At 46.2% G+C, this 26,249-nt stretch overlaps 1 protein-coding gene across 1 annotated transcript in view; it reads right to left on the bottom strand.

Moving 5' to 3' along the window:
• Nucleotides 1-1,784: 1,784 nt before the first annotated feature.
• Nucleotides 1,785-26,249, bottom strand: part of LOC130378641 (NACHT, LRR and PYD domains-containing protein 3-like) — a 43,423-nt gene continuing 18,958 nt past the window's right edge. The window contains exons 9-13 of the mRNA XM_056585352.1: nt 25,825-25,998; nt 7,818-7,991; nt 7,594-7,640; nt 6,168-6,679; nt 1,785-1,934 (exon numbers count right to left, since the gene is read on the bottom strand). Of these exons, the coding sequence (XP_056441327.1) occupies nt 1,785-1,934; nt 6,168-6,679; nt 7,594-7,640; nt 7,818-7,991; nt 25,825-25,998 (1,057 nt within the window). The remainder of the gene's footprint in view (nt 1,935-6,167; nt 6,680-7,593; nt 7,641-7,817; nt 7,992-25,824; nt 25,999-26,249) is intronic.

The following is a 26,249-nucleotide window of genomic DNA, read 5'->3' as shown; positions in this document are numbered from 1 at the left end:
CCATAGCGCCAGCTGGGACATCCACCTGAGACACCTAAGAGCGGTCCTGGGGGAGCTGAGGAGGGCGGGTCTCACCGCCAACCCCGCCAAGTGCCGTCTGGGCTTGGAGGAGGCCTCATACCTGGGCTACAGAGTCGGTCGCGGGAACGTCCGACCGCAGGAGGCCAAGGTGAAGGCCATCCTGGATTGGCCCCGCCCCACCTCCAAGAAGCAAGTCAAGTCCTTCCTCGGTCTGGTAGGGTACTATCAAAGGTTCATTCCCAGTTTCGCCACCCTGGCAAGCCCCCTACATGACCTGACCCGGAAGGCCCTGCCGGACCGCGTTACCTGGTCGGAGGCAGCAGAGGGAGCATTCAGTCTCCTTAAACGGGCCCTATGCTCCGAGCCAATACTATTAACGCCTGATTTTACTCTGCCCCTTATAGTCCACTCCGACGCCTCAGAGGTGGGCCTCGGAGCGGTCCTCTCGCAGGTCCGGGACGCGGAGGAGCACCCAGTGACATACATTAGCAGGAAACTCCTCCCGAATGAAAGGAACTACTCCACCGTGGAGAAGGAGGCCCTGGCCATCAAGTGGGCCATAGACAAGCTGCGGTACTACCTTCTGGGCCGGGAGTTCACCCTGGTGACGGACCATGCCCCGCTCAAGTGGATGGCCACCGCCAAGGATACAAACGCCAGGGTGACAAGGTGGTTCCTGGCCCTACAGGACTACCGCTTCAAAGTGGACCACCGACCAGGGCGGGAGCACGCCAATGCTGATGCCCTGTCCCGTCGGGACGCATGCCTCTGGGCAGTCAGAGGTGCCCCGGGGCTACATCTAAGGGGGGAGGAGTGTGGCAACCCGGCCCCGACACGGCAGGCCTGGAAGCCCAGAGGGCAGGTAATACATGCTGTCTACCACCCTTTTCCCCCAGAGGGCGCCAAGGGTCGCTTTGAGAAGGTCCCACTCAACGCCAACAGGAGACACCTGTGTACCAGGCCAATCAGACCCAGGTGAGGGCTATAAAAGAGAAGCTGAGAGGTAGTCTGACACAGGAGGTACGTGACCCATGTGGGAGCAGAGAGCGGAGCGAGATTCCCTACCCGGATGGACCTTTGCCCCGGGACCCGGTCTAGAGAAGACCACAGGAGACCACGGAAGGAACTCCTCACCTGGATACCGGGACAGCGCGTGAGACACGGCCACAGCATCCCCAGTGGCTCACGGAGCCCAGACTCTTTAGTTTGTTATAGTTTGCATTGACGGGTGATTCCCCTTTTTTCCGTTGTTTGGACTTAATAAACGTGCCTTGTTGGCAGTTTGAGCATCCGAGACTCTTGTTCCTTGAGCCGGGTCACCACAATATATAATATTTACTTCTTATTTAAATAATAAAGGACGAGTGAAGGACGAGACGGGAGCCCAGGTTTAGCAGTCGGCCACAGCTCCACGCCCCATACACCGCTGGACAACGGAGCTGCCTTTAATAACACCAGCACGGTACACACTAAAACACACGCCACCATTCAACCACACTAACACTTTCAGTAATAGGGCAATGAACACAACATGAACACAAGAGTCACCAACACACCCCGACATCGATAAACCCCAACCCATGAACCCTGATTAGTTTACCAACCACAAATGACCCAGGAGGGCCCCGAAACGGTCCCACCCCCTAGAACAGTAGAACCCCCAGAATCCTTAGCGAAGGCCCTCGTCTGCCAGACCCCAGAGTCAGCAGGAGCCCTGGGGGTGTGGTCGGGGACCACCTCCTTCGGGGCCCCCACCTGATCCGTCATAGGGGGCCGTTGGAGCGCCGTTCGGGGACCCCGTCCTCCACCGCCCTCCGACGTCTGGCCCGTCGACGGCCACGCCGGCGGCTGGGACGAGGAGGGGTGGCGCGCTCCGTCCCCCCGCAGCCCTCCCCCGGCCCCAGCTGCCCACACTGCGGCGGTTGGTGTTTAGTCCCGTTAACACGACAACAGTTTGACGTTATCCCGGGTAAAGTGTTAGGCAAGACGTTAGCCTAGGGCTAATCATGGACCTACAGAGTGGGGAAGCCACGCCCCCCCCCCCCCCCCCACACACAACAAAAGGGGAGGAGGTCCAAGAATAATATCGGACAAACATTTGTTGTTCTATGTTCTTCTGATTAATATATTATTATTAAGGCACTTATGGAAGCATTATTCACTAATAAAACGAGAAATCATCGGCTGAACACACGAGAACATTCAGTTGGATCCACTGAGTTGTTTATTGCAATTATGCTTCATTAACAAATAAGACAGAAAAATAGTCCCTTACATGTACACAATAAACACTAAAACAAAGGACTAAAACAATAGAAGCAGCAGACTTTCATCAACAGGTGTGCACGTATCTTTAATAACTGAACATGTTCTACGGCCGATTGGTTCACAACAGAACACAAAAAAAATCAAGATTCAGTTTAAAGTAATTTACAACATGCAACATTATCCCACAGACCTCTTGGTTATTATGATTAAAATATAAAATCTGCTTTAAATCAGGTTGTTAATCAGGGGCCGTATTCACAAAGCATTTTATCTTACCGCTAGGAGTGCTCCTAACTCGCGCTAAAACATTTTACGTAGGAGTTTTTTCTTAAAAGTTATTCACAAAGCCGCTGAGACCTACTCTTACTAAGGATAAATCACAAAGAGTGAACTAAGAGTGACGCGCCGTTGCTATGGATTACGTCAATTCTCGTGCACGAGTTTAGAAGCAGTCAGTTTGGTGATTGGTTGTTCAGACGAGCCCACTGAATCACCGAAAAACAAGGAAATAGCCTAGGCTAGAAATGAATTCCTATTAAGTAGTTATAGTGCAGTTAGCAGAATACACGCATGATGACAATTTTGTGCAGACCACGATAATGACGTTGTAGCCTGCACGTTCAATAGAGAGAGAAAGCAAACAATAAAAATACGTAAAATTTAAAAGAAAATAAATGTTATGAACTACACAAGTGTTGACTGATTTGTGCCAAGGTGTTTACCTAAAATGTGTTTTCAAAGTGATCCCTAAATGCCGGCCAAATTCATTGTCATGTTGATCGCCATCATCATCGTCTGGCTGTGGAATGTTCCTCCGCTTGCAGAGGTTGTGTAGAATGGCACATACAGTATTGACTGTGCTTGCCCTCTCTGGGGTGAGGCGTATTTCATTGTGGAGGACATGAACCGACGTTTCATCTGCCCAATTCCTCTCTCCACAACATTTCGTGTATGTTTGTGTGCTCTAGCATATATGGACGAAATCAGTAAACAATAATAAATATGGATTAAAAAAACACATACGATGTGTTTTACACGTAGGACTAAGCGTAATATGCGCAATCACTTATATGTTATACTTTAACTGTGCTCCCGGTTGTGGATTGAGGTAGGGTGTCAAGAGCCACGTCTTGCATGGATAGTCACTGTCTCCCAGCAAGTGACACCCAACTGGTACATCTCAAAACGCTGCCTCAGACCGCTCTCCATTAAAATGCGCGAATCATGGGTAGCTGAAGATCCAGGCCACTTAGCAACAACATCCAGTAGGCTATGTTAAAATTTGCATCAAAAACAACCTGCGTGTTGATGGAATGCACTTTCTTCCTATTGACGAACACGTCCTCGTCTTTTGATGGCGCAATTATTTTTATGTGCGTCCCGTCAATAGCACCGACCACACCGGGCATACCTGCAATTGCCATGAAGTTGGCTTTGATCCTGTGTAATTGTTGAATGTCCGAAGGAAAGTTTATGGCACGGCTGACTGATGGTTGCGATATTTTTAAATCGTCGGCATTGCAAAGTTGCATTGCACCTGTTGCTAAATAACGTAGTATGGGCAAACATTTTATTTCGGGACTAATCGGATTATTCCTGTTAGTCGGGGATGTTATTGCATTGCGATTAACTCCACAACAAGTTTAATACCCTAACATTTCGTCTTGCAGGCATTTACGATTCTTTGTGAATAGGTCTTACTGAGTTAGGAGTCCTCTTGAGGACTTTTAAGCTCTCCTAGACTTAGGTGCTACTTTTAGGCCTAAAATACTTTGTGAATTGCTCTTAGTGAAAAAAGTTAGGAGTCCTACTTTTAAGAGTGACACGCCCATTATTTTTAGGAGTTACTCCTAAATTCGCCAGTTAGGACCTACTTTTAGCCCTAAAATCCTTTGTGAATACGGCCCCAGGATTATGACAAAAATGATGATATCAGAGCCCTTAAGACCAAAACCGAAAATATTCAAAAATGTACCATCAATAGGTATTTTATGTACAATTACAATAATGAATGAGAGAGGAAGAGAGAGAGAGAGAGAGAGAGAGAGAGAGAGAGAGAGAGAGAGACAGGGGTGCAAACTCATCAGGGATGAAAAAGGTGACAAGGACCCAAACCCCCTCGCGGAATATATATATATATATATATATATATACACACACACAATATATATATATATATATATATATATATATATATATATACACACACACACACACTATATATATATATATATATATATATATATATATATATATATATATATATATATATATACACACAGTGTTGTGATAGTTCACTTTCTACGTGAACTAGTTCAAAGTTCAGTTCACAAATTTTAAAATGAACTAGTTCAGTTCAGCGTTCATAATTCAAAGATTTGAACTAAGTTCACAGTTCCAAAAAATTAACTAGTTCATAGTTTTTTTTTTTCAAAATGTTGCTGTGAGCTATTATTTTTTTTCGGTATTTTGAACATCGAGCCCACTTCGTGATTTGTCTAGGATGAAATAGAGTGGTTGAATCAAGCATCGTAGCGAAATACAGTTTCTATCGTGTTTTATTGTACATTTAGCGCATTTTGTAAATCCCATTGATTTCTGTTGGAAGACTCATTGCTCGTTGGCCGGAAGCGGAAAGGGAACTAGTTTCGTTGTAGTTCAAATTTGGTTGTAGTCTTTTCGCTCGGTTCTAGCCCTACTGTTGATTCGGAGAACCGAGCGAAAAGACTACAACCAAACGTAAACAGCCCCCATTTCCGTTTCCGGCCTACAGGCAATGGTTCTAGGAGGTATTCTAGTCCGCTGAGCTATGAGCCAGAGAGCTAACGTTATGGATTGTACATATTTATAATTAGAAATTCGTCCCAGCCTTTATGCCACAGTTACTCTAGGGTCTATAGCATATAATCGTGTTGTCTGATTACAGTTTGATTTATTTTTCACAATTTAACAGATCTCGTTTTGAAGAATAATCACCGCGCCATTCGTTTCAATGGGAATCGGGACGGTCTATAGTTTCAACATAAAGTGTATTTATATGTTTTAATTCGTCCCAGCCTTTACACCACAGACACTATAGGGTCTATAGCATATAACCGCATTTTCTGATTGCAGTTTAATGTAACAGTAAGCTGACAACACCGCAACTGCAAATTAACCACACGGATATAACCGGCAGCCGGTCAAACAAATGTTCTCATTAGCACGTTAGCCTACGTTAGAAAGCCTGACGTTTTAGAAGCGTACCAACGTCACTCCTGTCTAGTACGGAATCAAGGCAGCTACAGACCCGAAGATGACATGTTTACACGGGTTGGCCAAACGAACAAGCTTCGAATAAATATTTATGACAGCTTGCGTTCGCCGATTAATTGGACGACGCCCCCCCCCCCCCCCCCCCCCCGAAATATTTTTATTGCAGATCTCCATGAATCACACAAATGACCTTTTTCGGAACAAAAACGGCGAATTTCGCCGAAAGGTGACAAGTTTGCATCCCTGGAGAGAGAGAGAGAGAGAGAGAGAGAGAGAGAGAGAGGAAGAGAGAGAGAGAGAGAGAGAGAGAGAGAGAGAGAGAGAGAGAGAGAGAGAGAGAGAGAGAGAGAGAGACTATGTGTGTGTGCGTATGTGTATGTGCCTTTTTTTTATGTGTGTGTGAACGTGTATGTGTGTATGTGTATGTGTGTGTGTGTGGGTGTGCTTGCGTGTGCCGGGGCGGCAAACGCAAGCACACCGAGTCTGAGGCACCCCGCTGACCCCCCCCCCCCCCCCCATTTTTCTACCGCCGGGGCCCCGGACCAGAGGCCCGGGGGCCTGATGATTGATGTTTTTTTTTTCTACAACCGACTCAGAGACGCTGAGGCCCCCCGCTGCCATACCCTCACCCCCGGGAGGAGGTCCTCCTGGGTGAAGGAGGACCAGAAGGTGTGGAGGTGTGTCAGTGTGTCTGAGGACCCTCCTCCACCTGGGGACACTCTGTAAAAGGACAGAGAGCCAGCAGGCCGGTCCAGATACACTCCTACTCTGGTGGAGCCAGCGGGGCGGAGACGGAGGTCTGTCTGTCTACCGTTGTACCGGGCAAAGTAACGACCATCAGGACAAACAAGAACCCAGGACTTGTTGTTCCATCCAAGCACGCTGTCACCACCCGCTCCTCTCCTTGTGATTCCTCTGTATGTCACTCCTATCTCAACCCATCCTTCCCACTCTACCTCCCAGTAACAGCAGCCAGTCAGAGCCTCTCTACCCAACACCTGCTCCCAGGAGTCAAATCTCTCTGGGTGATCCGGATACGACTGGACCTCTCCAACCTGCGTCACCTTCCTGTTGTCATCAGACAGTGAGAGTCGTCTGTGAGCCGTGTTGGGGTCCAGTGTGAGGTCACAGGCATCTGAGGGAGAACCAGACATGATGAGCTGCTGAACCATTCTTCATTCTCATCATCATCATCATCACTAGTCCTGTTCTCCTGCGCTCTGTTTACATATACATAGATATGAACACATACATACATATACATATGTACACATACATAGATACACACACCTCAACAATAACGTTATGAATACATCAACAACAATATTATGAATATATCAACAACAAACATCTCTCCTTGGATCCAGGCTGCTCTTCTTCTTTTTATTGTCTTTCTTTTTGTGATCGCTCTCTCTTCTTCTTCAGCCCCCCTCCCCCCCTCCCCCTCAGCCCCCCCTCAGCCCCGTCACCCCCCCTCCCCCTCCCCCCTAGTCCTCACCCTCAGCCTCCCCTCAGCCGGTCACCCCCCCTACCCCTCACCCTTCAGCCCCGTCACCCCCCCTCACCCTCACCCTCAGCCCCCCCCTCAGCCGGTCACCACCCCTCCCCCTCCCCCCCCTCCTCAGCCCCCCCTCAGCCCGGTCCATCCGCCCCCTCCCCCTCCCCCTCAGCCCGGTCACCCCCCCTCCCCCTCACCCCTAGTCCCCGCCCCTCAGCCCGGTCCCCCCCCCCCCCCCCTCCCCCTCCCCCTCAGCCCCTTCACCCCCCCTCCCCTTCCCCCCTCAGCCGGTCACCCCCCCTCCCCCTCCCCCTCACCCCTAGTCCTCCCCCTCAGCCCCGTCACCCCCCCTCAGTGTAACAATGTAATACCTGCTGGGTTTTATACAAGCAGGTTTAACTGTGATGGTGGACAGTATTAATAGACCTAAGATACATGATGTCAGCCATCATCTTCATTCCCAGTAGGATGTGACCTCACTTCCTGCTGTGTGGATGGACTTTCCATCTCAATAGTGAGTGTGTGATGTGATGAATCAAACAGACACTTACATCTCTGTGGAACTGGTTTCAGCCTCCACACTCCACCGTGCTCCACACTGGGGGGGAAACAAAGTGAGAGCAGCATGTTGAAACATTCACCTTCATCATCTGCCGTCTCATAAACGTTCTACACAACATGAGTGACAGCTGCCTCTTCAAACCACTCCATCTAGCAGCAGCTTGAATCCTTGTAGCAGACTTTGTCCCTGAGTGGTGAGCTGTCCTCTCCATACCTGAGAGTGTCCAGTCTCCAGCGTGGATCCTCCAGTCCAGCAGAGAGCAGCGCAGCTCCAGAGTCTCCTGGGTGATTGTAGCTCAGGTCCAGCTCTCTCAGATGGGAGGGGTTGGAGCTCAGAGCTGAGGCCAGAGAAGCACAGCCTTCCTGTGTGACCAGGCAGCCAGACAAGCTACACACACACACACACACACACACACACACACACACACACACACACACACACACACACACACACACACACACACACACACACACACACTTTATTATGTTAATTCTGGTTGAGAGCAGTTCATACTAAACTAACCATGTTTATAAAGCGTATTCATTCCATTTGGAGGACAAGGAGAAAAGAGGACAAGGAGAACAGGAAGAGGAAGTGGGGAGACGACATCATCACAGACATCAGAACTTCCTTGACTTGGACAAATGCTCCTTTCTCTATAGCTACAACTCAATGAGATATTGTTCGGTTAGAGTAAGGAGCGTACCCGATGTGTTTGGTACGCTGAGACCATTTCTTCACAGTTTCTAACATTGTGTAGAACCAGGGAGAGTTTTGTCAGCAGGCAAAAGAGCAACAGAAATGCATCAGACATGAGCAGCAGTACACCAAACTAATGTGAAGTTAATAAAGTCCATCTTTAATGTTCAATATGATTCACTTTACCACGTGCCAGTGAAGCTCTATGATGAGGTGTACATTATATTCAGATCACAGCACGGCTAAAGCCTCATCCCCATGTCTACACTAATCTGACAACTCCTCAGCTCACATCTGCTGACCAGAGTTACGTAACATGTAACAAACATAACATACTAGTAGTTAACAGGTCAACCCCTAACCCTCAAATCAGCTGACCAGAGCTACATAACATATAACATACATAACATACTATTGTGGGAGAAATTAACCATTACTTTTATATTAACTATGAGTATTATCAGGCCTATGTTCATCAGGCATAAACATTAATGGTGGAAAAGTAGAGAAACCACCTCTGGACCCAGAGCAATGGCCTAATTGTTATGTAGTTATCTAGTTGTTATGGTGATGGCGCCTTGTATGGCTGCTTCGGTGTGTTGGTGCACACTTCTGTGTTTTTTTTTAGTCTTTAATAGTGTTTATTTTAGTTTATTGCGAATCAAACCGGATTATTTTGTTTTATTGTCTTATTGTCACAAACTGTGTTGGTTTTAATTTTGTTTATTACGGATCAACTCAGACTTTTTTAGGTTTTTTCCATTTTTCCGTTTTTTTTCCGTTTTTGTTTTTTCCATTTTTTGTTATTATGTTGCTATGGCGATGTCACGGATAATTTTTACGAGAGATGAGATCCTTAACATCAGGGACTCAACACCATCGGATTTATGTCCCAACTTTCTCGCCTCTCCCGTGGACTTACAAGACCTACTTACATCAGCCCGTATTTCAAATGGATGTGTCTCAGTTTTACGGATCTATGATCGGGACTCTGGTTCGTATCAAAGAGTCGATGGAGGGCCTGTTTGATGCACGGGGCAGGGACAAACAAGCGTTCCCTCCTCCTTTCATCATCGACCCCGACTCACCGGAGTACCTGCTGCTTTGTCGGGCGCCGGGCAAAGTCTGGAGGAAATCGAGGAAAAGAGGCTCGCGATCCGGAGTCCAGGTCAAGCGAAGACGCGCTGCAGCACGCCTGGGCTCTGCCATCTTCGGCCACGGAGAACGCGTAAGGTGTCTGTGCCGGATCCCTCTCCTCAATGTGTGTGACAGCACATCCACGCTGCCATCTGCTTGGACCACTATGACAGTCTTGGAGCCTACACGGCGCTGGAGTAGTGGTCAGCGGCTTTCATCGCCTCCACGCTCTTCCGTATTTACACCGGTTCCGGCACGGTTCAGCTGGAGCCCACGTGACCGATGCCTGCGACCAATCCCGCTGCGCTCCGCGGACACTGCCTCCGTGACGTCATCAACATTGCATATCGGCCTGTTAAATGCCCGGTCTATTGCAAATAAATCCTTCTCTCTGAACGATCTTTTCACAAGAGAAAAGCTGGATTTAATGTGTCTTTCGGAGACATGGCAGAGAGAGGAAGAGTTTATTCATCTAAATGAACTCTGTCCAGCTGGTTGCTCTGCCGTCGGGAAGCCCCGCCCCTGTCGTTGTGGGGGGGGTCTGGCTGTTGTATACAAGGACAGTTGCACATGCAAAGTGACTCAGACCCAAGAATACAATTCATTTGAGTCTCAGATGGTCAGGGTGGGTTCTTCAAATCCATTCTACTGTGTGTCAATCTACCGTCCTCCTGGCCCTGCTGCTGTGTTCTTGAAGGATTTTAGTGATTTTTTAACCTCCATAATAAGGTTGGAATCTGTTCTAATCCTTGGAGATTTTAACCTTCATGTTGATGACAGCTCATCTTGCTCCGCAAAGGAACTCTTATCATTGACTGAAGCTTTTAATTTTGAGCAACATGTTTCTGAGCCTACACACCAGAAAGGCCACATTTTAGATTTAGTTTTTACTCTTAGCCTGGATATTTCAAATGTGTCTGTACAGGACGTCCATCTGAGTGATCATTGTTTTGTTTTGTTTGATCTTCACTTCAGCCCTGAGCCTAAGCCCTTAGAAGTTAGGTCTCAGAGGCGTGTTATCTCTGCTAATACTGCAGACAGTTTTTCTGCTATGTTTGACCCTCTTTTATTTATGGATTGCCTCGATGTGGACAATTTTATGCACTGTTTTACCAAGCAGTGTGTTAAAATTTTGGACCAGGTGGCACCTGTTAAATCAAACTTGTCAATACAGAAAAAAGTGTGCCCTTGGACAAATGAAGTTACCTTGAGTCTAAAGAGACTATGTCGAAAGACTGAGCGTCTGTGCAAAGCCACTAACCTTGAGGTGCACAGACTTTATCTCAGGGATCTTGTGTCCTCATACAATGAGATGGTGGAAAATGCCAGATCGGACTACATTCGCCAACTGGTAACAGTGAATAAGAAAAACCCCAAAGTGTTATTTGACACTATCAATTCTCTTGTATGTTCTGCTGCGCCAGTTACCCCTGTTTTTTGTGAAGCTGACAGCAATGCATTGTTGAGATTTTTCACTGACAAAATTAAGATGATCAAGGAGAAAATCCCTCCCCTTTTGTGTGGAACCCCTGCTGTCATTGAGCCTGTCTCCAGCTTGTGGTCTTCATTTAAGTCTGTGACTCTTGCTGATATCTCTGCACTGGTGACCAAGATGAAACCCTCCTCTTGCTCATCTGACGTCCTTCCATGTAGGCTCTTTGTGAAAGTGTTTGATGTAATTGGCCCCTGGGTCACCAAAATGGTAAACCTCTCTCTGTCTACAGGTGTGTTTCCCAGTACATTTAAGAATGCCATAGTGGAGCCTTTACTTAAAAAAACAGGCTTAGACCCGACTGTCCTCAGTAACTTCAGGCTTATTTCAAAGCTGCAACTCTTGTCCAAGATCCTAGAGAAGGTGGTCTCTGAACAGCTGTCATTATTCCTGGATCAGGGTAACATCCATGAGACCTTTCAGTCTGGTTTCCGCAAACTTCACTCTACGGAGACGGCCTTACTGAAAGTGTCCAGTGACATTATGATGTCTGCTGATTCGGGAAAGTGCACTGTTCTAGTTCTCTTAGATCTGTCCTCAGCCTTTGACACAGTTGACCACCAGATCCTGCTGAGAAGACTGAGGGATGAAGTAGGACTCTCAGGGTCAGTTTTACACTGGTTCTCGTCATACCTCTCTTGGCGTAGCTTTAGTGTCACTGTTAACCAAATAAGGTCTGAGTCAGCAGATCTGTTGTGTGGAGTCCCCCAAGGCTCCGTTTTGGGCCCTGTGTTATTTTTGCTGTATTTGATCCCCTTGGGAAAAATCATCCAGGGATTTCCTGATGTTTCTTACCACATGTTTGCTGATGATATCCAGCTTTACTGTTCCTTCAAGCCAACTGAGCTCCAGAGGCTAAGTTCCTTAGTTCAGTGCTTGGTGGAGATAAAACATTGGCTGAGTGATAACACCCTGCAGCTTAATGTGGACAAAACAGAAACACTGGTTATTGCCCCTGATGATTCCATTCCAGGGATTAGCCAGTACCTGGGTGACTTGGGCCAGTCTGTCAAACCGAGCCTAAGAAACCTGGGTGTTGTGTTTGACAAAGACATGTCATTAGTGCAGCACTGTAAACAGCTGACCAAAAATTGCTTTTTTCAACTGAGGAACATTTCGAAACTCAGGAAAATGGTTTCACAAAATGACTTGGAGCTGATCACTCATGCATTTGTGTCTTCGCGTTTAGACTATTGTAATAGTTTGTTTTCTTGTCTAAACAAAAAGGAGCTGTCTCGCCTGCAGTTAGTGCAAAACTCTGCGGCGAGAGTTCTGACTCGCACCAATAGGAGGACTCATATAACCCCTATTCTTAAAGCTCTTCATTGGCTGCCTGTTTCGTCCAGGATCAATTTAAAAATTTTGGTTTTAACGTTCAGAGCTTTGCATGGCCAGGCTCCGCCTTACATCAGTGATGTGATCCAGCCTTACACCCCAACTCGGGCTCTGAGGTCTGTGGATCAGAATCTGTTGACGTTGCCACACACTCGTTTCCGGACCAGAGGAGACAGATCCTTCCAGGCTGTTGCTCCCAGGCTCTGGAACGATCTTCCGCTCTCTCTGCGTTCGATGGAGTCTGTTGACTCCTTCAAAAAGCAACTAAAGACCTATTTGTTTGCTCATGCTTTTGCTTAGCTGACTTGGGGCTGCTATGTTTGTCACCTAGTTGTCTTGGCCTTTTAAACTTAAATTTGTATGTACTTCTTAACTGTGTATTGTTATTGTTTTTGTTTTAACTGTGAAGCGCTTTGTGACCCTGGTCTGTGAAAGGTGCTGTACAAATAAAGCTTACTTACTTACTTACTTACTTACTAATAAGGCGCCAAAGACTTTGGGGCCCAGGCTACGGACATCCTCCCATTATTTACATTAACTACAGGAGATGAGCACATACGTGAGGGAATGTAAGGCTAACTTTCCATACCGTGTAAGGCCATTTTGAACATATACCAGGACGGTCGTATAACATGCATGACAGCTCAGTTGGTGTGGATAAGAGGGACTGGGATCGGAGCCCCAGTCAGTGTGTGTCTTTTGCAAAACCACATGCTCGGCTCTGTTGTACCTATTTTGTGGGTAACAATAAAGTCCCTGTCATTACTTTTTCCGGACTCCCCGATTTCTATTGCTCATAGCTAGTTGAAGTAAATTAGATAAGTCGTTAACAAAAATTGCAACTACATATTGGCGTCACGAAGAACAGGACTGAAAAGAGACAGCCCAACTGCCGGGCTGCAAGGCGGGGCGCGGACGGATCACACAACCAAGCGCACAAAATTATTCTCGGTAAGTTTGGCTTACCACTAATTAAACGGTTGGTTGATCTGTTTTTGCCCCGTCTGAACGCTTGGTTAAAGGGTAAAATGTCTCTTCAGTCAAACAAACCTTAGTTAAAGAGAGAGAGATAGAGAGACGGGAGCTCCGGGAGAGATTGACGTGCACACGCACATAGGCCATATACGCGTTCTGTGGTTCTAAATGACCAAGACGCTTTGTGGCTCCCTATTTTGATACGAGTTGTTGTTATTTGGTGTTTTGGTTAAAATATACCTACTATAAAGTCCTGTGGCTGTATTCTAGAGGAACGAATTAGTGAGAAAGTTCCAATAGAAAAGTGGGTCCGCAGGTCGAAAGATTGCGCACCTGTTGGATTTCTGAGATCTCGGCTCAGGTTGGGTCCACAGTTCGAACGATTGCGTAACTGTAGGATTTCTGAGATCTCGGCTCAGGTTGGGTCCACAGTTCGAACGATTGCGTAACTGTAGGATTTCTGAGATCTCGGCTCAGGTTGGGTCCACAGTTCGAACGATTGCGTAACTGTAGGATTTCTGAGATCTCGGCTCAAGTTGGGTCCACAGTTCGAACGATTGCGTAATTGTAGGATTTCTGAGATCTCGGCTCAAGTTGGGTCCACAGTTCGAACGATTGCGTAACTGTTGGATCTCTGAGATCTCGGCTCAGGTTGGGTCCACAGTTTGAACGATTGCGTAACTGTTGGGTTTCTGAGATCTCGGCTCAAGTTGAGTCCACAGTTCGAACGATTGCGTAACTGTTGGATTTCTGAGATCTCGGCTCAAGTTGGGTCCACAGTTCGAACGATTGCGTAACTGTTGGGTTTCTGAGATCTCGGCTCAAGTTGGGTCCACAGTTCGAACGATTGCGTAAATGTTGGGTTTCTGAGATCTCGGCTCAAGTTGGGTCCACAGTTCGAACGATTGCGTAACTGTTGGATTTCTGAGATCTCGGCTCAAGTTGGGTCCACAGTTCGAACGATTGCGTAACTGTTGGGTTTCTGAGATCTCATTTGGAGTTGGATTGGAATTCATTGCCGTCGATGAATTCATTTTATTTGAGAAGAGTTTCCTTGGGATGCCGAGTGGTTAATTTTCAATTCTAATCTTGGAGCGGTTGAACTGCAAATCCTGCAACAATTGATGGTGAATTTCTAGTTCCGTTCTTGGCATTTTTGAGAAAACGGGCTTCTCGCACTTTTAAATAGATAAGGTTCTTGGTTGGAGTACTGTTTAAGTTGGTATTTTGAAAAGATTCTTGTCTGTTTTTGATCTGGTCGAGTGTTTATGTATTCAGCCATTATTTTAGAAGAATAGGCTTGTTGTTTGGAGTGCCATGTGAATGAATTTAGTGTGCTGATCGTGGACCGATTGAGATGCAGCTCTTGGATAAACTGAAATAGTTAATTTATAATTCTGATCTTGGCACTGTGAAGCGATAGGTACTTGTTTGAAATTTTGGTTGTTTGATTATCCATCTGACCGTTCATGTTTTAATTAAAAGGCCAGTTTCTACGCTCGGTCAACCTTTTATTTGTAATTAATTACAAACAATTCGGACATTTTTCAATATAATATAAAGAAATTGTATGAATCGACTTATTGTCTGTATTTAAGTCGTGTTAGGATTAAGTTACCTCAGAGATTTTTACGACCCGGTTTATTTTTTGTTGATTCTGTCATAAATAAATTAGGCGGACAGAGAATAGTTAATTTGTTTGAAGTAATTGATAATCATATATAGTTAGACGGATAGAGAATAGTACATTTGTTGAAGTACTGAATAAATGTGGAAATCTTCTTTGACTTAAACATTAACGCTCTGACTCTAACTGCACGTGCACGAGCAAAACACACGGGACGAGCAGGAGCCTGCAGGCCAGGTTTAAAAATAGATTACAGTGAAAGGTTGGGGCCACATTCCACTCAAATAAATTGTATTAATAAATAGTGTATTTCAGAATAAATAAATAAAATAAATAAAGTAATAATTAAAAATGGCACCAACAGCGGTAGAAGTTTTGAGTAGAGACAATCCACTCCTCAGAGATGAGATAAAACGAATTTCTGGGAAGTGGGAGAAGCGGACGGCTAAATCAGGCACAACATGGCCCGCGGGAGGGACTTTTGATCCAACAATGTGTAGGGACATGGAGGTAGCAATAAGGAATTACATAGATAACAGAAGTGGAAAAAAGGCCTTAGCAAAGAGGGACAGGGAAAAGTTAGTACTAGCTTTGTTCCTAGAGGAAGGAGAGAGATGGCGAACATTACAGAGTGTGGCGGGAGAAATAATAGATAAAACAACAAGGCTCAACCATTGCCTCTGAAGGTTGACCCACCGCTGTACAAACCAGCATCATTGTATCCACTGGTAACAGGCAACGTGGAATTTAAAGGGGAAGTCACACTCGATGAAGGAGATAATAAATGTAACACACAATGGAGGGTCAGTGGGGACCCAGGAACAGAGGAGTCTGGCTGCAGTACATCAATACAAAGCCCCATAGTACTCCAGTCACGGGGGAAACTAAGGAGAGCACGAAGGGAAAAAAAAAAAAGGCACTCGACACCCTCCCAGGAAATTATCCTATTCTAGCCGAAGGACAACAGGTCCACTATCAACCGTGGGGTTCACAGGACTTGGAGGGATTCATTTCTAAACTCCCTAACATACATCACGGGGCGTCTAAATGGATTAGAACATTTGAGGAGCTCACAGTGGGAAAGCTAATTGCAGTGGGGGACCTGAAAGCTCTGTTGGCAAGAGTATTGGGGTTATCCAAGATGAAGTTTGTACTGAGGAATGGAGGGTTGAATATGCTGGATGGAAAGTATGATGAGATTACACTTGATCATTACAGAGGGGCGATGTGGGCCACACTCAGGAGGGAGTTCCCGGTCCGCATGGATCCTAAAAACATGAGAGGTCTCCCTATTGGTGACACAGAGAACCCTGCATCCTACCTGCAGGCCCAAGTAGACAGATGGCGCATGGAGACGGATGAGGATCCTGAGATCCATCCGGTGTTCTCTGTCATGTTTAGAAACTCTGTGATAGAGACACTTCCCAGCCAAATCAAAGCCAAGCTAGAGGATGTGGTTGGACTGTTTACATCAGGATCTCATAGAGATTTTAATGACCTTTTAGTTCATGCAGTGGATGAATATCGTCAGAATAAACAAAGAATACAGGAACAAAGCAAAGAGGTCCAGAGGAAGCTATATCAGCTTCAGCTGGAAGATCTCACAAGGAAGGAAAGAGATAAGAAGAGACAGGCAGGTGTTTTAGAACCAGCTGCTGTAATATCGCAAGCCGCCCAGCAGGGCGCACTTCAAAACCAACATCCACGATTGGCATTTTCTCTCCCAGTACAACAGCCTCAGAGCCAACTGTCACCTACTCCACCTGTTACACATGTACACATCCATAATTATGGGAACCCCACAAATAAAAATAGACAGAATCAGTACAAGGGGCCCCAAGGACAGTTTAGAAACAATTAACAACAAGGATCCCAAGGACAACGCAGAGGTCCTTTAATATGTTTTGGGTGCAACCAGGAAGGACATATTAAGAGATTGTTTGATTAACCCTTTTCCACCAAAGCAAACACAGGGTAACAGCGACCAGGGACAGGCAGGTCCCTTTATGGGTCAGGGATACTAGGGGTGCCCAGAGAATTCACAGGGGGAGGGTCAGCTTGTAGCGATCACAAAACAAGCTGATGAGGAACCAATACTGCAGGTTCTGATAAATTATAGAGGCACGCCAATGATGGCCCACACTGGAGCCACTTACACTTGCGTAGGTCCAAATTATGCCTCTCACCTCCCCATGGCCAAAATTCACCAAAACTTTAGAATTCTCGGGACACACGCAGTTAATACCTATGACAGCTCCAAGGATGACAATCAGAGAAATTCTTATTTTAAGTTGTATATGTGAGTGAGTGAGTGAGTGAGTGAGTGAGTGAGTGAGTGAGTGAGTGAGTGAGTGAGTGAGTGAGTGAGTGAGTGAGTGAGTGAGTGAGTGAGTGAGTGAGTGAGAGTGAGTAAGAGAGAGAGTGAATTTGCATCGTACGGAATAGATTATTTGTGTGCTTGGATGTACTCTGTAATTGGTCCTTGAATGTAACCTATGTCCGCTGTTTTAGAAAAAATTTAGAACCACCACTGGGATTGGTGATTCTGTGGTTCTTGGAGACTCTCCATTGCGTTGGAACACCATGCGGTATAGATCATTACATCTTGGTACACAGAGCACTGGTGAGACAACGCGTCTTTGAGTGTCTAGAAAAGCGCGATATAAATTCAATCCATTATTATTATTATCAGAGGGAGAAGGTGTTTGGAGAAGGGAGAGGAATGTATAGAAAGCAAAAAGGGCGGATGCGGACCGACCCGGAGGTAATAAATCAGCGGAGAGGAGGCTGGGGGTCGGTTTAGCTCAGGAAGTAGAGGGTGTCTTGTAACCGATAGGTTGTTAGTTCGATCCCCAGCTCCTCCTAGCCAAGTGTTGATATGTCCCTGAGCAAGTTATATGGTGATCACAGGATTCAGGAATAATTATCTAGACTCCAAAACATGAGCAATTAGCGTTAATAATTGTCTGCAAACCACACTCCACAGGAGTCAATGGGTTCAATGGCGCCAGGGTAAAGTGACTCATCAAAAGAGGAGCTGACCCAACCCATGGACTCTGCGTGGATAGGTGGATGTTATTTTGGTGCTTGGACCTGACGAGGTCTACGTGCCAAGATAACAACACAAATAAAATATTTCATTAGAGATTATGATAAGTCATAGACAATTTATTAAAAGTGATCTTATAATTTAGAAAAAACAATCGGCAATACTTACAAATTAGACCAAATAAGTATGATAGAATGTTATCCAAATTTCTAATTCAGGTTATCCACAATGACAAATGTCATTTAAAATAAATAAGTAAAATAAAATAAGAAAGGATGTGTGTGTGAGCCTGTTCTCGTGTGTGTGTCAGGGCTGCCGAGGTAGGGGAGAATCCTCTCCTACTCTGAGTGATGGAATACACAAGGGGATACTGAAAGCATGCTTCAGATAAAACAACATGGTTGATTAGAAAATGGAAACAATGTATCAATTCAGTGTTGAATAAACAAAGGGATAACGTAGAGGGTTTGGGTTTGGTATAGTAGTGAATCAAAATGTGGAAAACACTAAATGCAAGCAATAAAAAGGTTTAATTAGGTCGTCCAATTTAAATAGATAGTGAAGGGCAATCGGATAGGATTATGAAGAGAATTGGGATTTTGAGTAACGACTAAGACAGAAGTGAGTCGCCCAATATTGAAAATGCAAATTTTAATATTGTGATTTTTGTTTTCTTTCACATCTCCCTAGTTCAGGACAATAGGTGGATTGACGCCACATCTGCTGGGAAGGAGTCATACATGCTATGTTGTCAAATTGGATTCGGAAGTAGTGGGTTTACCTTCAAATGCCACTACTGCTGGTGCAACACTTTAATCATTTTAACTGATAAATTACCTTTTGTTTTATAGTTGCCCTGATGTGTATCCTTTACGCACACACATGGCTGCATAGGGCAGATGCGGCTGAAGACTCTGTCTCCGTCCCTCCACTTTGCGATCTATACCACCATATAGGTGGGGATTGATCGTATCCCAGGTACGGCATCCTGCAATAAGCCAGTATGGAAGGCTGGTTAGCCAACAACGGGTAAGATCCCACCTTGAAGCCCGGGACAACCTAAAACAGGCACAGTCACGATTACTTGGCAGAGTCACTGTGAGCACTGGCTCACTGGAACATGAAGTGACGAACTGCAACCATCATAGGAAGAGCCGGCTGATGAAAGGTGGAGGGGGAACAGGAGTCAGATACGTCAGCTCTGGCAGCAGAGGTGGTCTTGGAACGGGGTGTGTCGCGTTTTATTTTATTTTACCTTTGTGGTATGGAAGCCCACTAACGCATGTACGTTTTTTGGTTTAGTGCATGACTTTGGAACAGCGTGGTTTCAGGCGGCTGATGGTAAACCCACCCATATTGGGCTTTGGATTTGGAGATACTGGTTTCGATTTCCCTTCCCAAAAGATTGGTTTCAGTTTGCTGATGGTTACTTACGGTTAGACTTTTCGACGTTGGTTGCACCAACGGCGTTCTTAGATTTACTTATCATTTAATGCGCATGGTTCTGACCATTGCGCAAGGGGGGAGGTATTGAGGAGAATTATTAGAAAAAAAAAATTAGAAAACAAGGTTTTTCTTCACCATACTTGCAAACAATGATTGACATCCAGCTAAATGAGTGTTAAATATTTGAAAAAACAGTGTTCAACAGATGGGTATAAGCAGTCCCATCAAAAGACCAAAGTGCAGCTACAGTAATCAAGTTTCTGACTAGAGAAGTCATGCCAAGGTTTGGAATTCCGTCACAAATTAGCTCAGGCGATAGAGCAGTGTTTATTCAGAAAAAACTCAAACAAGTGATTTAACATCTGCATGTCAAATAAAGACTAGTCCGTGTCTACATTCCTCAAACCACAAGGTATGGTGGAGAGAGGAATGGGACGCTTAAGACAAAGATTAACAAAATTAAATTAGAGTACTAAATTAAAGGACTAATGCACTACGACTTACACTAATGAGTTATCGCATGAAAACTAACAGAATGACGCATCTAACCTCGCATGAAATGCTTACGGGTCGACCCATGCCTTCACCTGTCATTCGAGGGCCTCATAAAGGACATCCATTAGAACAATTGGAAACTGAATTAAGACGCTATATGGGACAACTAACTGGCATACACAGGCTTATTTTTCAACAGGAGAAAGACAGAGTTCCAGAATTGGAGAAGGAGCCACCAAGGGGGGTGGAGCCGGGTGACCACGTGTACCTCAGGGTGTTCAGGAGAAAGTGGAACGAGCCCAGGAGAGAAGGGCCATACAAAGTCACCAACGCAACACCAACAGCCATCCAGGTGGAAGGAAGTGCCACATGGTATCATCTCAACCACTGCACAAAAGCCGCTCAACCCAGGGATGAGCGTGAGGAGGAGGAGCCAGACGCAGACACACCTGGGGCTGACCAGCTGCCCCAGGACCAGATCCATTCCCAGCCGAGTGAGAAGCGATAGCCACACAATGATGCTGAAAGTGATCTATGATAGCATCTATGCTCTCAAGGGAGATTACCCTTAGGGTAACTGGCATAGATGAGTCAAATGATTGGGAGTGGAAGCTCTATGGAAAAGTGCTTCACAGCGAACCTGAAGAGGAGAGTGGACTGTGATATATCAAACACCAGGTGGAGGCTCACACGATGTGCTAGTAACCTCTCCATGTGAGCCGGCCTCGTGATCTACAAGGCTTGATTTCAGCCAACAGGAGCAACATCTATCACAATGTCCAAAACCCCCCACTCGTATCCTGCGCACCAATACATGAAGATCACCTGAGCAATTCAAATATGTGCAAGCATGCAGGCAATCTCAAATTTCTAAAAACTGTATTATGATGAAACATCCGTTTTTGAGTGTATTATTATGACGCATATTATTATGTCACACATTTCTTTAAATGTATATTATTGTGTCCACTTTTTAGTATAATATTGGGTCACACATTTTTGAAATGTATAATATGATGTCACATATTTTTGAAATGCCAATTTTCAATGCATGCTGAATGATTATTGATTATTATGCTGTTTATGATTATTATGTGGGTATTCTAGAAAAACATTTGATATAATAATAATAATAATAGATTCAATTTATATAGCGCTTTTCACGTACTCAAAGCGCTTTACATAGGGGCACAAAAATAGATAAACAAGAGAAAAAAAAAAAGTTGATGGGGCTAGAGATAGTGAGTGATCTAGGGGTAGGCAGAGGAGAAGAGATGAGTCTTGAGGCGGGACTGGAAGATGGCGAGGGACTCAGAGTCACGAATATGTTGGGGGAGGGAGTTCCAGAGCCTGGGAGATGTCCTGGAGAAGGCTCTGTCACCTAGGCTGTGGCGTTTTGATGTGTGGGTGGAGAGGAGACCAGCTGAGGAGGATCTGAGGGCCCGGGGGGGTTGGTAGAGGGAGAGAAGATCAGAGAGATATGGGGGGGCCATATGGTGGAGAGCTTTGTAGGTGAGGACCAGGAGTTTGTAGTGGATCCGATGTGAGATGGGGAGCCAGTGGAGATTCTTGAGGACTGGGGTGATGTGGTGCCACGCTTTAGTATGAGTGAGGAGACGGGCTGCTGCATTCTGGACCAGTTGGAGTCTGTTGATGGAGGTGGTGGAGATGCCGGCGAGGAGTGAATTGCAATAATCAAGGCGGGAGGAGATGAAGGCATGGATGAGTCTTTCTGCAGCGTGAGGTGTGAGGGAGGATCTGATCTTTGCAATATTACGGAGGTGATAGAAGGAGGTTTTGACAGTGTGGCGGATGTGGGGTTCAAGGGAGAGGGTGGAATCAAAGATTACGCCAAGGTTGCGGGCCTTGGGGGAGGGGGAGACCAAGGTGCCGTCGATAGTGAGTGTGGGGGGGTTTGCGAGTTTACTGAGGGTGGATTTGGAGCCAATGAGGAGGAGTTCAGTTTTGTTGCTGTTAAGTTTCAGGAAGTTATTTTGCATCCAGAGAGTGAGTGAAGACAGGCAGGTTTCAATGTGGGAGAGGGGGGGGTTGTGGGGGGATTTGGTGCTGAGGTAAATCTGGGTGTCGTCGGCGTAGCAATGGAAGTCCATGGAGAAATGGCGGAGTAATTGACCAAGGGGGAGGAGGTAGATGATGAAGAGGAGGGGGCCAAGTACAGAACCTTGGGGAACACCTTGTGTGACGGTGGCTGTGGCAGATGTGTGGTTGTGGAGGGAGATGAAGTGAGATCTGTCGGAGAGGTAGGAGTGAAGCCAGCTAAGTGCAGTTCCTTCGATTCCGAGGTTGCTGAGTCTGGTGAGCAGGATGGTGTGGTTTACAGTATCGAAGGCTGCACTCAGGTCAAGGAGGATGAGGAAGTTGAGGGAACCAGAGTCGGCAGAGATGAGGAGGTCATTGAGGACTTTGAGGAGAGCGGTTTCTGTGCTGTGGAGGGGGCGGAAGCCAGATTGGAGGGATTCAAAAAGGTTATTGGCGTGGAGATGGGATTGGAGTTGTGTGGTGACGATGCGTTCAAGGGTTTTGGAGAGGAAAGAGAGGTTGGAGATTGGGCGGTAGTTACTGAGGGAGGAGGGGTCGAGACCAGGTTTCTTGAGGGTGGGGGTGACAGCAGCAGATTTGAAGGCAGAGGGGACAGTTCCATGTGACAGTGAGGAGTTGAAGAGCTTAGTGAGGTAAGGGCAGAGAACGGGGAGGCAGGGCTTGAGCAGGGGAGTGGGGAGGGGATCAAGGGAGCAGGTAGTAGGTTTGGAGGAGCCTATAAGTTTGGAGAGTGCAGGAGGGGTAATCAGGTCAAAGTGGGTGAGACGGCAATGGGGAGGAGGTGTTGGGAGGTCCAGAGAGATGGGTAGGGGAGAGGCCATTGAGTGTGCAGGGGGGTTATGTACAGGGAATAGTGAATGGTTGATTGCAGTGATTTTGTCGGCGAAGAACTGGAGGAATGAGTTGCAGAGATCTGGGGTGGAGGTGGAGAGGGTGCTGGTCCGCGGTTTGAGGAGGTTGCTCACTGTGGAGAAGAGGGTTCTGGGGTTTTGACAGGGGTCAGAAAAGATGGCGGAGAGGTATGCAGACTTGGCGGCGGTGAGGGCGTCTTTGTAGGCAGTGAGGTGGAGTTTGTAGGCTTGATGGTGGACTGTGAGTGAGGTTTTTTTGGAGAGTCGTTCGAGTTTGCGGCCGGTTTGTTTCAATTTGCGGAGTGCAGGTGTAAACCAGGGTGAGGAGGTATTAAAGGAGACAGTTTTGGTTTTGAGGGGGCCAGAGTGTTGAGGGAGGAAGACAGGGTAGCATTAAGGTGGTTTGTGAGCTCATCAGGTGAGATGAGGGTTGAGTCCAGAGGGAGGGTGGAGGAGAGCAGGTCAGAGAGATGGTGGGGGTCAATGGATTTTAGGTTACGGAAGGTGATTTCTCTAAGGGGGCGGGGGCGGGAGATGGGGGAGAGGATGGAGAACCGTAAAAGGTTGTGATCAGAGAGGGGGAAGGGGTATGGGCGGAGGTCGAGTACAGGGAGATTAATGGAGCAGACAAGGTCAAGGATGTGTCCTTTGTCATGGGTGGGGAAGGTGACGTGTTGGGCGAGAGAGAAATTTTCCAATAAAGTGGTGAATTCAAATGAGAGCTTGCAAGTGGGGGAGTCCATGTGGATATTAAAATCTCCAAGTAACAGCAGACGTGGAGAGAGGGTTGATGCTAGTGTGAGGAGTTCAGTGAGGTCAGAGAGGAATGAGGGATTAGGTTTGGGTGGCCGGTAGATGAGGATAACTGTTGTGGCGGAGGGGGCTTTAAAAGCAATGAATTCAAAGGATGATATTACTAAAGGGAGGGTGAGTTCTTTAATCAAATAGGTATCTTTATGTATGATGGCGAGACCACCTCCACGGCGAGAGGGGCGGGGTTTGGCGATGTAGCTGAAACCAGGGGGAGATGCTTGGTTGAGGGAGAAAAATTCATTGGGTTGTTGCCAGGTTTCAGTTAGTAGAAGGAGGTCGAGGTTATTATCAAGGATGAGTTCATGTATGATGGGGGCTTTATTGGTGAGCGAACGAGTGTTGAGGAGGGCAAAGTTGACACAGCCAGAGGGGGGTGGGATCGGGGCAGGTTGGAGAGGTCTGAGGTTAGTCAGGATAGCTGTGCGGGAGGACAGAGGGGAGCTCACCTGCCTGGTGAGCTGCTGCCTAACGGCAGCGTTGAAAGGTCCGGAAGCAGCTGAGTCTTGATGACGTGGTAGGGGCGTGACGGAGCGTGCAGTTGACCGGGTGAATGGGACGCAGAGACCGTGCTGGGACAAAACAAATCTACGGCGGGAGCTCCTGTGGATGTAACGGTGACGACGTAGGAGTCCAAGTTGTTTGATGACTGAGATGGATGATGGGAGGGAGTAGTTGAACATACCAAACAGCTGTGCAGGCGAATAGGTGAGCATGATGCTGCCGGGCGAAGGGAGCAACAGCTCAGCGATAGCGGCTAGCCGCGGGCCCGGTGCACAGAGATGGATTTGTAGACCAGGATTACCCACGGCAAGACAGGAGGAGATGGACCAGGGAAAAGACTGACTGTGGGGAGACCATACAAAGTGAGGAGGATCGATGTGATCAGGTCTGACCGACGGAGCAGCCTAGCGTTAGCCGGCACTCGATAGATGAGAGAGGGGGGACCCACTAGCAGGGATCGGGAGGCGAGCGGCTGAAAGTTGTCCGGCAAGGCGATATAGGTTGTTGTTGGAACCAGATGGCTCTTTTCCCGGTGAGGCAATATTGACAGTTGGAAGACGTCAAAAAAAAGCTAGATGCCTAACTACCAGCTAACAGCGTCGGTGAGGCTAAAAATCAATGTCCCGAAAAACTGGAAGGGCTCGTGACAATAGCTTGTTAAGAATGAAAAAATAAAAGTGAAAAAATAGCACAGGAAAACTATTTTATCAGTCACAAAAATCGAAAAAAGTCGTGATCAGAGAAGCGGCGAACAAACAACGCCCGCGTCCTCTCTGGTAGCCATGACAACTGATATAGTTGCATGATGAATATGGAATATTGTGCTATTATGATTAGAAAGGTTTTATGATTACATATGAACAACTTGTAGGGATTAAAGTGTTAATAATACACTGCATTTGGTAAATCTTTTTGGCCTAAAATCAGGTTGAAATCCCTGAAAATATTGCAGGTTGAAATCCCTGTCGAAGCTCAGAGGTTTTTACTGATGACCAGATGTGGTGTCAATTTGGCAAGGGCTTAGCAATAATTCAAGTAATTTGTTGGAACCTTATTGGCCCCAACAAGGGGGGATATGTGGGAGAAATTAACCATTACTTTTATATTAACTATGAGTATTATCAGGCCTATGTACATCAGGCATAAACATTAATGGTGGAAAAGTAGAGAAACCACCTCTGGACCCAGAGCAATGGCCTAATAAGGCGCCAAAGACTTTGGGGCCCAGGCTACGGACATCCTCCCATTATTTACATTAACTACAGGAGATGAGCACATACGTAAGGGAATGTAAGGCTAACTTTCCATACCGTGTAAGGCCATTTTGAACATATACCAGGACGGTCGTATAACATGCATGACAGCTCGGTTGGTGTGGATAAGAGGGACTGGGATCGGGGCCCCAGTCAGTGTGTCTTTTGCAAAACCACATGCTCGGCTCTGTTGTACCTATTTTGTGGGTAACAATAAAGTCTCTGTCATTACTTTTTCCGGACTCCCCGATTTCTATTGCTCATAGCTAGTTGAAGTAAATTAGATAAGTCGTTAACAAAAATTGCAACTACACTATTAGTTTACAGGTCAACCCCTAACCCTAACATCAGCGGGCCAGAGTTACAGAACATGTATAACATGTATTCCGTTTTATGAGTTATTTTTCGATAACGGTCCAACTATTCGTGGACCATCCCTTACATATTAAACAACCCCAAGACTGTTTGAAGAGGCTGATAACTGACCTGAGAGTTTCCAGTGTACAGTGTGGACTCCCCAGTCCAGCAGAGAGCAGCTTCACTCCTGAATCCTTCAGATCATTGGTACTCAGCTCCAGCTCTCTCAGACTAGAGGAGTTGGAGCTGAGAACTGAGGCCAGAGCTTTACAGCATCTCTCTGACAGATGGCAGGCATTCAGCCTGAATACACAATAAAGAGAACAGGTTAGGAACTGTGATTAAAATAACTTCAACTTTGACTTATTACATAATGAAGAAATGTGGTTATTCAAATTAGGTTTCAAATGTCTAACAATAAGATTTTTATTTTGCAGCGTTGGAAAAGTCGTTTTTGATATTAATATTACTTTTTTTTGCAGTTTTATTAATATTATGCATTGTATTGTAATGCATGTTATCAGTTAATCGAAACAGTGTTTTATGTAGGGATG

The sequence above is a fragment of the Gadus chalcogrammus genome, unplaced genomic scaffold, assembly GCF_026213295.1.
Source record: "Gadus chalcogrammus isolate NIFS_2021 unplaced genomic scaffold, NIFS_Gcha_1.0 GACHA093, whole genome shotgun sequence".
NCBI classification, from domain to species: domain Eukaryota; kingdom Metazoa; phylum Chordata; class Actinopteri; order Gadiformes; family Gadidae; genus Gadus; species Gadus chalcogrammus.
This window is presented reverse-complemented; position numbering and strand designations above follow the sequence as displayed.